Below are 12370 nucleotides of genomic sequence, written 5' to 3'. Positions count from 1 at the left end.
CATAACAATGACTAGAATTGTGTTTTCAAAGCCTGTTTAAATAATCTACCCCTCTCGGCCTGGCGCGGTGGCTCACACCTGTAATCCCAGCACTTTGGGAGGCTGAGGCAGGTGGATTAACTGAGGTCAGGAGTTCAAGACAGCCTGGCCAACAGGGTGAAACCCAGGCTCCACTAAAAATACAAAAATTAGCTGGGCATGGTGGCATGTGCCTGTAATCCCAGCGACTCAGGAGCTGAGGCAGGGGAATCGCTTGAACCTGGGAGGCGGAGGTTGCAGTGAGCCGAGATTACACCATTGCACTGCAGCCTGGGTGACAGAACAAAACTCTGTCTCCAAAACAATAAAAAATCTACCCCCCTCATCCTTATATCCTATCTCTTTGATTGTTATAATGGCTCTGGAAAGAAAGGAGGGAAGATATATATATTTTTTGAGACAGAGTTTTGCTCTTTTTGCCCAGGCTGGAGTGCAATTGCATGATCCCGGCTCACTGCAACCTCTGCCTCCTGGGTACAAGCATTCTCCTACCTCAGCTTCCTAAATAGCTAGGATTACAGGTGTGTGCCACATGACTGGATACTTTTTGTATTTTTAGTAGAGACGGGGTTTTACTATGTTGGCCAGGCTGGTCTCAAACTCCTGACCTCACATGATCTGTCCACCTCAGCCTTCCAAAGTGCTGGGATTACAGGCATGAGCCACCGTGCCTGGCCAGAAGATATAATTTTTATAACCCACATCTTAAAGAAGAAGAAATAGAGAACTAAAGGTGTTATTTAAAAATCACATGACTAATAAGGGAACGAAGCCACAATCCATAGCCACTCTAATCCCATGTCCCTTATATAGATTGAGTGTCCCTTATACAGACTGAGTATCCCTTACCCAAAATGCTTGGGACCAGATGTGTTTCAGATTTCAGAATTTTTTGGATTTTTTAATATTTGCATAAACATAATGAAATACCTTCGGGATGAAACCCAAGTCTAAAAACAATATTCAGTTTTTATGATTCCACGTATCTTATACACATGACCTCAGGTAATTTTATATCATATTTTAAGTAATGTTTGGTGTGAAACACAGTTTGTGTACGCTGAACCATCAGAAACAAAGGCGTCACTATCTCAGCCATCAACACAGACAATCTGTGGTTGTTTGGCATCACTGTCATTCATAACACTAAATTTATATACTACTGATGAGCAATCATATTCTTACACTTAGCCACACATAAATATGTAAAAGTAAAAAAAAAAAAAAAAAAAAAACATGGTATACCACTAACACAGTGAAAAGATAATGTGTTCAGAATAACTAGGTATCACAGTAGAATCACCAGAATACCCGTATCAGCTGTGAAACAACAGCAACAACAAATAATGCAGGCTTTTAGTGTCCACCTATGATGCTGTGATTTGATTAAAAGGTTACGATACACTGTGTTTTATTTTCTTAGGTAAAAAGAAACATCAGAAACAGTTGAGAAACCAGGGAATGGGTCCTACAGGGATAAGGGGGCTTTCTGCTGGATGGCTTTTTAAAATGTTTCCTCCAGGGTCATTTGCCCATTCACAGTGAATTTTGTCTTAGAAGTCTCTTTTTGATTTTATAAACTCCCATGATATCTTGTTCTGTTACGAATGCACCATGCTCTAGTCCTTCAATGAGCCCATAACACATTTTCATCATGTCTTCTGTAGATACTTTTTGTGCAATGTTAAAAACATTTTCATTGTCACTATTACTACAATCGCTTTGATTCAGAGCGACTTCTGCAATTTCACCATCAGTCAATGAAGTAACAACTCATTATCAATGTTAAAAACTTCTGTGATATCCACTTCTTGCAGCTTACTGATGGACTCTGAAGGCATATTTTTTTCTCACATCACATAGGGAATCTTTCCAAGTAACCACCTTTTTCCTGAACACAGTCATAGGTCAGAGGTTGTACCTGGCATGCAAAACTGTGTCCTTAGTTACTGTGTTCCAAGCACTGACAACAGCATATACAGCATCCTTCATGCTAAGCTCCTTTGGAAAACCTTCCCACACCCAGGCCTTTGTTCACTGCTGCTAGCATGCTGTTCAAGAAAGTGTTTTTGGCCAGATGCGGTGGGTCACATCTGTAATCCCAGCACTTTGGGAGGCCGAGGCGGGTGAATCACAAGGTCAGGAGATCGAGACCATCCTGGCTAACACAGTGAAACCCCATCTCTACTAAAAATCTAAAAAATTAGCCGAGCATTGTGGCACGTGCCTGTAGTCCCAGCTACTCGGGAGGCTGAGGCAGGAGAATCGCCTGAACCTGGGATGTGGAGGTTGCAGTGAGCCGAGATCATACTACTGCATTCCTGCCTGGGTGACGGAGCAAGATTCTGTCTCAAAAAAAAGAAAAAAGAAAAAAAAAGAGAAAGTGTTTTTGTATTTACTTTTCATTGCTCTAAGGATAGTCTGTTTACATGGCTGAATTAATGAAGTCACATTTAAGGGAAAGTACACGGCATAAACATTATTTTTGATGAGAATTTCAGCTGCAGGATGAGTAGAACAGTTGTCAAGGAAAAACAAAATCTTGCAGTCAACATCCAGTCCAGCTTCCCAGCAATGAGCAGGAGGTGCTAGTATAAAATGTTTGGGTGAAGCCAATAAGAAAAGTTGTTCCTGGTAACCAATGCATTTTTAGTAGCGTAATAATTGGTAAGAAATTCACTCCGTGGAAACAGTGAGGATGCAAGCTTTTGTGTATCACAGCAAGTTTACATTTATGTGTGCCTGCTGCATTAGCACATTCCAGCATAGTCATTTTGTCTTTGGCATCCTTCATTCCTGCAGGGGCTGTCTAATGAACTGTGGTCAATATCTTTCTGGAGGAGCAATGTCAAAACAGTGATGTTTCACCAGCATCACAGAATTGTCCTGGTGTCAGATTTTTATCAGTGATGACCTTGGCAAACTCAATGATGAATTTCTCCAGTGCTTTGTGATCAGCAGATGTTTTGTCACCACGAATCTCTAAAGATTTAATGCCATGTCTTTTCTTAAATTTCTGTGTCCAGCCTGTTGAATATTTACAGTTCTTTTCAACTTTCAGTTCACCATGCCAGATCTTTGCCTGTTTGATGATCAGCATACCATTATGTGGCTTATGTTCATCTACATGCTGACAATTCCACTCTTTCGGTACACAAGCAAGATCTTTATCATTAGCTTTATTCAGTGCTATTCTATTTTTCATTAACTTCTTTTATTCATTTTCAGCATAAAACAGTTTATCGTTCTGTTTCTTCAGGTCACACAAAGTGTTCATACCAACACTGTACTCTTCTCTTCTCTGTGATGTTGCATACTTACACCATTCTCTCATTTCTCCAAAAGCGTGACTTTCTATGCTATAGATAAACATAAATGTTTCCTCTTATTTTTACCACTCTTACCCAGAGGGATAGCTGTAGGGCTTTTGGACATTTTCAACAATATCTCAACACCACAAAATGGCATTTTAGAAAACCTGTCATTGGTGTGTTTGGCCTGCACACGTGCCATTTTATTACCTGGGGGTGTGCTTCCTTTTGGAAATCTGGGTATGCATGGAAAAGATGTACCACAGTCGAAAGGGGCTGAGAGTGTGTGTGTGTCGTTTTTTTCCCCCTTGGGAACACTAAATAAATTGTGTTGTGTGCATTTTGACTGTGACCCATCACATGAGGTCAGGTGTGAAATTTTTCATTTGTGACATCATGTCAGCACTCTAAAAGTTTCAAATATTGGAGCATTTCAGATTTTTGATTTTTGGATTATGGATGCTCAGCCTGTACTTCCTACTGTATCACATACACAAAGGGAAGTAAGTCATATTATATGTATAGCATAGACTATAAAGAATTCTTTTAAATGAGTATATGGACATATATAGTGATTTTTTTCAGGCTTTCCAATAGGAAATATCCCATTGGTTACACAATTCAGGATGTTATCAATTTGTTTAAGATCCTTTAACATACCATATATATATATATATATATATATATACACACACACACACACACACATATATATACACACATATATATACACATATATATACACATACATATATATACACATATATATACACATACATATATATACATATATACACATACATATATATACATATATATGTTTTATTTAAGGTTAATTTGCTATTAAACATATATATGTTTTATTTAAGGTTAACTTGATATTAAAAATATAATGCTAAGTATTCTAGTCATAAATAAGGAATCAGAAATAATTTTAGGTAAAAATCCATTGTTATTAGAAGCAGACCCTATTCATTACGTAGCTTGCTGCCACTTAACTAATTACTTTTTTGGAGAAACAGTATGATAGGCAAAAATATTGTGGTATAGTAAAAACAGAAAGAGGTTTTTGTTTGTGTGTTTGTTTTTGAGATGGATTCTCTCTCTGTCACCCAGGCTGGAATGTAGTGGCACCGTTCTCGGCTCACTGCAACCTCCACCTCCCAGGTTCAAACAATCCTCCTGTCTCAGCCTCCAGAGTAGCTGGGACTACGGGCACCTGCCACCATGCCTGGCTAATTTTTGTATTTTTAGTAGAGATGGGGTTTCACCATATTGGTCAGGCTGGTCTCGAACTCCTGACCTCAGGTGCCACCCACCTCAGCCTCCCAAAGTGCTGAGATTACAGGTGTGAGCCACTGCACCCAGCCACAGTAAGAGTTTTATGACCTCAAACATGTCATTCTTTTGCTATGAAACTTTACACCAATCACTTTAAATTTTTGGTTTAGTTTCTTTATTTATAAAATGGGGGCAATAGTATCTATACCCAAAGTACTTATAATATTTTTACAAGTTGCAAATTAAAATAAACTTACATAAAATTCCTTTGATTTCAAAAAATGACCTAATTAATTTGGTTATTCTTATTCTGTTACTTACGTGGACATTTCTTGACACAGAACGCTCCATATGTGTACTTTGCATTGAAATTGTGCTCCAGTTGAAAAGTGGTTGGATTGTAGACAAAGGTTTGGGGACACTGAGTAACACATGCTCCACTGTCATTGAAATTCATGCAGGCCTGCAACATAGCAAATATTACTTTCATTTACAAATAAACTTCATAATACTTGTTAATGAAACACTGCCAAAACAGGAGAAAGTTTTTTCTATAATAATTCCATAAATACTACAAAATTTGATAATTTAAGAGTCATGTGTGTTTCTAAAATTTCATAAAACTCTTTTTTCCAGTGTTGGTAAATAGGCTATTTATGGCTACTGATGCCCAAAGTGCTTCGCATGTTTCCAGTAATTTCTAAACTGAGAATTGGTTTAAAGTTAGCTAACAGTGAAAAATTATTTAAGTTCACACTTATTCAAAGCATTTATATTTAGTCTTAAAGTATAGCACTGACAACCAAATCCCTAATTCTACAGGCTAGATGTCCACTTGAGCTGGTATTTTAAAGAGTTCCATGTCCCAAGTGACATGTAAAGTGCAATTATCACCATTGTCCTGTAAGAAAACATTGTGATGGTGATTTATACTGGACTTAAAGAAAAGGCTCTGGCTGGTGACTAGCCAAATACAAATACAGTGCATGTAATGCCAAAATGTAAAGAGGTAATTAGATATAGTTAGCCTGTAATTAAATAATACGATGTCATTTCTAGTATGGCTTTTTTCCTAATTTAGTAAAAGCCACCATGTAGAAGACAGTTCATTTCTGCTGACTCATATATTTATATTCATAACTCAATTTATTAATATTTTCAAATTCATTTGGGAAGAATTAAAAACCCTTTTATTACCTGAGAGGTAGGTACTTGATATAAAAAGAGAATATATGTATAAGTACATATAAACATGTGATTAACAAAAGTGTGGATGAGCTAATTCTTTTAATTAAGAAATTAAGCCATTTTAGGAATAATTTGGGCCTTGGAAAGCAAGCTAATATGAACTCAAGCTATGATTTACATTTAATCATAAACAGTACATATGGTTATTAATAAGCATTAATTTATTCTGTTTCCTCAAAACATTTGCTTCATCAATTGTTGTTTTAGCAAGCACTTTATCATAAACATGACAATTCCCTGATGATGGTCTACTAGATGCATAATCAGAATGAGACTTACTGATGATACATTATTCACTAAGATGACACATTCTAGGAAGAATCTATTAAAAACCAATCTAGAAAACTCAGTAAGTTTTAATTTATGGTTATAAAACTTCATGTGTGCTTATAATTGCTTTGCTGACATATTTTATGCAATGTTGTACACAGATTGCTCAGGAACAAAGGAACGTAAGTCAGAGGAATAAAACAAATTTAGCTTTGCGACAGCATACAAAACAATGTAACTTACACCAAGGCCTTAGTCTGGCATTCTTGAACATTCTGTACCAAAAGCCAAAGTGGAATCACTGGACCGTTCCATAAAAGTAATGAAATGGTAATTTGAAGCTCACTCAGCACTGTGCTTATCATGATAATGGAACCATGAAAAGAATTGCCGTGCAAAACTTCTAAGTGACAGTTTTTGCTATTGCTGTTTATTGTTGTTATTAGTTTGGAATTGTTAATCAAACATCTGCAGTGTTCAATGTCTTCAGAATCAAGCTTCCATCCTATGTCTGATGAAAGACAGAGGAAGGTTCCCAGTTCAAGACCTGCTGAGTATCTTCTTTAAATTTTTAACATTTTTATTTCCTTTTCTTCTTCCTCCCTATCCACTTCTGCAATACATATTTTTGTTTCACTATAGAATGGGCGTAGAAGATTATATTCCTTATGATATTAAGAAAACTAAGAAATTACTGTCTATATCATAAGAGCTTTAATATGTAGTTTGCTCATTGCTGGAATTAAGTCTTTCTTCTTTTTTTTTTTTAAAAAAAGCTCAATTCTACTACATATGTGTGTTTGCTGGATATTTGAGAGAAAAAAATTTCTGTGTTCATTTTCAACTATACAAACATTTGTGTATTTTTATGATTTTTAGCTTTAAAATTAAGCTGGTGTTCTGGGTATATGAAATTGAGTTAAATACAACTCAGAATTGCTGATATGTATGCCAAAGACAAAGAGTAAGCACTGTGTCAGGAATATGATATCAAAATATAATTAAAAACTGTCCCTATTTGTGAATCTTAAACTTTTAAAATAATATTACCTTTAAAAATATGAACTAGAAAATACTGAAACTCATAAATACATCTTCTATAATCTTGACATTTATATTCAAGAAATCAAATGCAATTGCTCCCACTCACAGAACTCAATGATGCAACCACATAAACAGGTAATCACTGCATTACTGGAAAGGATGTTGTTAGATTATAAAAAGATATCTCGATATGTTCTCCAGTGAATCTCATTTGTAACATAAATTATATCAGAAAGATACAATTCGTTTAATATAAGAGAACAATTCTAGTTAATCAACAGCCAACCTAGTGAGGGAATGACTTCGAGGAGGGCAGAGCATTTTTCTTAATCCTAAAGTGGCTAAAGTTGATCTTATTGTAATAAGACAAAGACTCAGTACGCCTGAATCAAATAGGAAAGGAAAGGAGAGCAGGATAATAAAAGAGAGAAATCACAGACATACAAAGCAGTCTGTGTCCTTAGGTCCTGAGCAGCCTCCAGCACATTCTCGATGGCAGCAGTCACTGACGTAAGGTCCGTAGCATCTGCCGTCACATTGTTCTGCACACACCGTCCTTGTCACTGCAGAAGACAGAGATAGGACCATGATCAAAGTCTACCACCGAGAGAAACTCATAAGCTGAGTTCTGGAGTGACAATTTCTCACCATATCTTTGACTCAATTCAGCAAACATTTAATGAATGAGGTTTACAACTAGATCAAAATTGTTATACAAAAATTTCCAAAATTAATTTATAATTATTTCATTTTTATATTCTTTCTTGTTTCAGCAAATAATTACAATGCTTTATGATGATCATACAACTTAAAAGAAAGAATCCAATTTGAAGTCAGGCACAGTGGAGTGTGCCCGTAATCCCAACTACTTGGGAGGCTGAGACAGGAGGATTGCTTGAGGCCAGTAGTTCAAAGATGCAGTGGGCTATGACTGCATTTGTGAATAGTCACTGCACTCCAGCTGGGGCAGTATAGTGGGACTCTGCCTCTAAAATTAAAAACAAAGGGGCCGGGCACGGTGGCTCACGCTTGTAATCCCAGCACTTTGGGAGGCCGAGGCGGGCGGATCACGAGGTCAGGAGATCGAGACCACAGTGAAACCCCGTCTCTACTAAAAATGCAAAAAATTAGCCGGGCGTGGTGGCGGGCGCCTGTAGTCCCAGCTACTCGGAGAGGCTGAGGCAGGAGAATGGCGTGAACCCGGGAGGCGGAGCTTGCAGTGAGCCGAGATTGCGCCACTGCACTCCAGCCTGGGCGACAGAGCGAGACTCCGTCTCAAAAAAAAAAAAAAAAAAAAAAAACAAAGGAAAATTGAGATAACTAAATGAGACATTTGGCAGGCTAGGAAAGGTGAAGTCAATTCACACAATGTGTATAGTAAGGTCCTAGTAGAAAGTGTCCCCAGAAATGAGTCTAAGACTTTTAGTAGTCAATGCAGAAAAGGGACACATAAATGTTTAGTTAATTCACATAATATTTTACACAAGGAAAGAAAGGAAGGAAGGAAGGAAGGAAGGAAGGAAGGAAGAGGGAGGGGATGGGAGGGGAGGGAAAGGAGGAAGGAAAGAAAGAAGGAAGGAAAGAAAGCCATTCATAGTAAACACAACAAAAATTATCATTGATCTTTTCTTATAACATGCTTCAATCCAAGCTGACAGCATTGTATCAAGGTACACTTTGGTAAAAGCAATACGAAAGGCCATCAACATTATAGTAATAAGAGACACAATTCTGCTTATCTCACTTATTCCAAAAATATTTTTAGGGTATTTAAGGTATGAATTTTACAGGATATGTATAGTATATCACTTCGTGGTTTCTGTATTTCCACTTCAGCCTTGTTTCTTCCTATATTTTTAAACAGATCTTCTAAGCTTTCTTTGTTGCTACCTTATCAAGACTCTGCCTCATAGACATTAGCATTCCCCAGACTTGTTCTTGACAATTTTGGGGGGACTATGGGCTCATTCCTGGATAAAAGTCATTCATCTTCTACTTAACATACTATCTATCAGTAAATGACTTTCAGATCTGGAATTGAGTTCTCTGTGGAGCTACGGCATGCATTTCCAGCTGTCTACAGAAGTCCCCGTTTTGATATGCAAGGTGTATAAAACAAAACATAACTCTTCTTCCCACACCCACTACTGAGTGTATTTCTCTTCTAAGTTCCCTTGTCTCAATTAATGGAAGCACCATATATCCAGTAGCTCGCTAGTAATTTGCAATGTATTTTCTGTCTCCTATCCTCTTATCATCACTTCTCCTATCTAATAAAATTGTCAAGTATTAGCAATAGTTTTCTAAATATTCCTCAGTACTTTCCCTCCTCTCTATTCCAACTTTACTCAAAAGCCTATCTCTAAATGATTACATAGTGTTCTAAAAGTTTTCTCAGATCCCATCTTTTCCTTCCAGTTAATCCTCCATAATGCCGTAAAACTAATGGCTTGAACCTGTAAGCCAACACCTATAAATCAGTGTTGATTCACAGTATGAAACTTATGACCAACCCCCTACTAAAGGATTAAACCTTAAGCAAGGGACAAAAGCCGTCTGTAAGTTGACCACCATCTCTGCCCTTCCAGGAATCACATTACTCTTGTTTCTCACGTCCAGCCAGATAGAAATACCACTTGCAATTCAGTTGTGATTCTCATTGCTTCTTCGCAGGCATTTCCCCATGTTAAAAACCTTTCCTAGCTTCTCAGCCTAGGAAATACTTGCTCTGAAACCTTTCCAGACACAGCTCCAAGCTGAGTTATTTTCTCACTATTGCTTCTGAACAAGCAAGAAGATAAAGTTAATGCAGCAGTCTATGTAGTCTGAAGATCTAGGCTCAAATCCAAAATATATCCATGTCATATGGGCAAGTTATTTAACCATTCTGTATTTTACTTCACCATTTTTAAGATGGAGTTAGTACCCATCTAATAGGATTGAAGATAAATATACAGGTATAAAGTGCTTTACATGGTCCCTATTAACAGTGCTCATCAACTTAGATATTTTTATTGCCCTTATACATTGTATTTTTTTCAAGTTTGCCTCTACCTCACCCCAACTAACCTATGGGTTTATTGAAGTTTATTGTCTTACTTAAGTTTTAATTTTCAGTTATAAACACAGGGTTTGGTACTTAATACACAATATAAGTAAGTATCCCCTTCAAGTAAATAGGTAAATCATATATTGTCAACTCAATGGCAGTATCTCCTCGGGGCTTAATATATTTATCAGAGAGACAAAAAGGTGTATAGAGTTAAAGAGGTAGGTCACTAAGAAATATAAAGAGACAAATATTAAAATACTAAGGTTTAAATGCTCCTTAAATTCTGCTGTTGATTAGTTCATGATTTCATATTTTTAGCTGGATCCTTTTCCATTGAACATGATGATGATATTCATAAAATAATGCACAATATTGAAATATAAATAATATTCTTCCATTTGACGTGATCTAATTATTCTCTATGTAGTACAATCAATACAAGCATCAAATAAAGTTTAAACTAAAATGGCACTTGGACTCACCCTCTGTCATGTTTTTATTTTGTAAAAATAAGGTTACCTGCTATTTTTTACCATAAGCTTATAGAAGATTTGGAAACTAATCACATTTTTATATCTGGGTTTGTGAAGGTATATTTTGTATTTGCAATTTTGGTTACATTAAACTTCAAAATAAATTATTTCTTCTATTAGTATACTGGTACAAAATTCTATATAATAAATCCTCTTGGACTGTCCCTTCACTTTCTTTAAGTCTTTGACCAAATCACACCTTTGTATTGAAGACTGCCCCTGTTTAATACCGAATCTTTCCCAATCAACTGACTCCTTATGAACCTTCATCTTCTTTTTTCTCTCTCTTTCTCTCATCTCCCTCCCTTCTGTCCTGTATTTTGTTACAGCATCAATTACCATCTAACATATTATTATTTATTCCATTTATTTTGTTTCTAGGTGTATTACTGTTTGTAACTGTAACTGGCACTTACATAGTTTTATTTATATTTGATACACACATTATATATAATATGTACCCAAACAATTTATATCCTTTCATTAACTCTTCATGTCATACATTATGCTTATATTGATATTTCTATCTTTTAACCAAGTGGTATATTTGTTTAGATGCCCTAATTAGTAATTCACACAATATAAATGAAATTTTTTAAAGGAAACACTTTTAACAGACAGTTTTGTACAGAATACATTCAAACACAATTCTTCTCTTCCAAATTCAATAAAGCGCTTCGATGCATCAACAGCCACTAATTAAAATAGCAGACATATGTTAAATAAATAAATAACTAGATTTGAAATGTGTTATCACAGGACAGTTTATCAATTTGCTTCTATTTGACAGCTATTGCTCGGCTGGAAAACAATAGCATGGAGTCAACAATCTTATAAGTCACATCATATTTTAATCATAGACAGATATGTCTAAGTGTTACTTTTTATTTTTAACTCTATGGTGATTTAAAGTAACTAGACAAAATGTTTGTTTCTCTGTATTTACTTTGGTTTTTCCTGCCAAATGAGAAAATTAATGTAGAAAATAATTACAATGATAAGACAAGTAACCCTGAATTTAGTTTAAAATTATTAAGTGTTCATGTTAAAATCATTTCTCTCATTGAGTACACTATTTAAATATGAAAATAATATTTTACAAATATAATCCAATTTAGTACAATCTTAGATTTAATAGCAATTATTATACTGTGGAACTATTAAAATATTTTAAATTATTTAATCATTTGTGTTGAAAAAACTTCAAATTTTTGAAAATAGCAAATTTTCCACATAGTGTTCAAATATTTCATATTTTTTCAGGACACATTGATTTCTGATATTATATTCCCTTTTAGAAACATGCAAAAAAAATCCTCTAAATTATTATCCAAATGCAGATGCATTCTACAATTTTTATTTAACATGTTAAAAGGGAATTATGGCTTTCATTTTCCAAAATCAGTCTATAATTGATTTTCTTTCACAGTAAATTACATTCAACATTAAATATCGGGCTTTTCACCATCAACATTTTTACATCCCTTAATTCCAAATGAAAATTCAGTAAGCAGGAAGCATTTGGACACATAAAAGGTAGGCAAAAAGAACAAAACAACAAGCTTAATTGCTAAACAGTAATGGGGTTAAAA

At 35.6% G+C, this 12370-nt stretch overlaps 1 protein-coding gene across 7 annotated transcripts in view; it reads right to left on the bottom strand.

Annotated features, from left to right (window-relative positions):
• Positions 1–12370, bottom strand: part of ERBB4 (erb-b2 receptor tyrosine kinase 4) — a 1173590-nt gene that overhangs the window by 342207 nt on the left and 819013 nt on the right. For all 7 annotated transcript variants that reach the window (XM_058438803.1, XM_032754659.2, XM_058438808.1 and 4 more), the window contains 2 exons: positions 7638–7756; positions 4953–5094 (listed from right to left, as the gene is read on the bottom strand). In XM_058438803.1, the coding sequence (XP_058294786.1) occupies positions 4953–5094; positions 7638–7756 (261 nt within the window). The remainder of the gene's footprint in view (positions 1–4952; positions 5095–7637; positions 7757–12370) is intronic.

Source organism: Hylobates moloch, unplaced genomic scaffold (assembly GCF_009828535.3).
Source record: "Hylobates moloch isolate HMO894 unplaced genomic scaffold, HMol_V3 SCAFFOLD_1, whole genome shotgun sequence".
NCBI lineage: Eukaryota > Metazoa > Chordata > Mammalia > Primates > Hylobatidae > Hylobates > Hylobates moloch.
The sequence above is the reverse complement of the archived record's forward strand: the minus strand, read 5'-3'. Positions and strand labels throughout refer to the sequence as shown.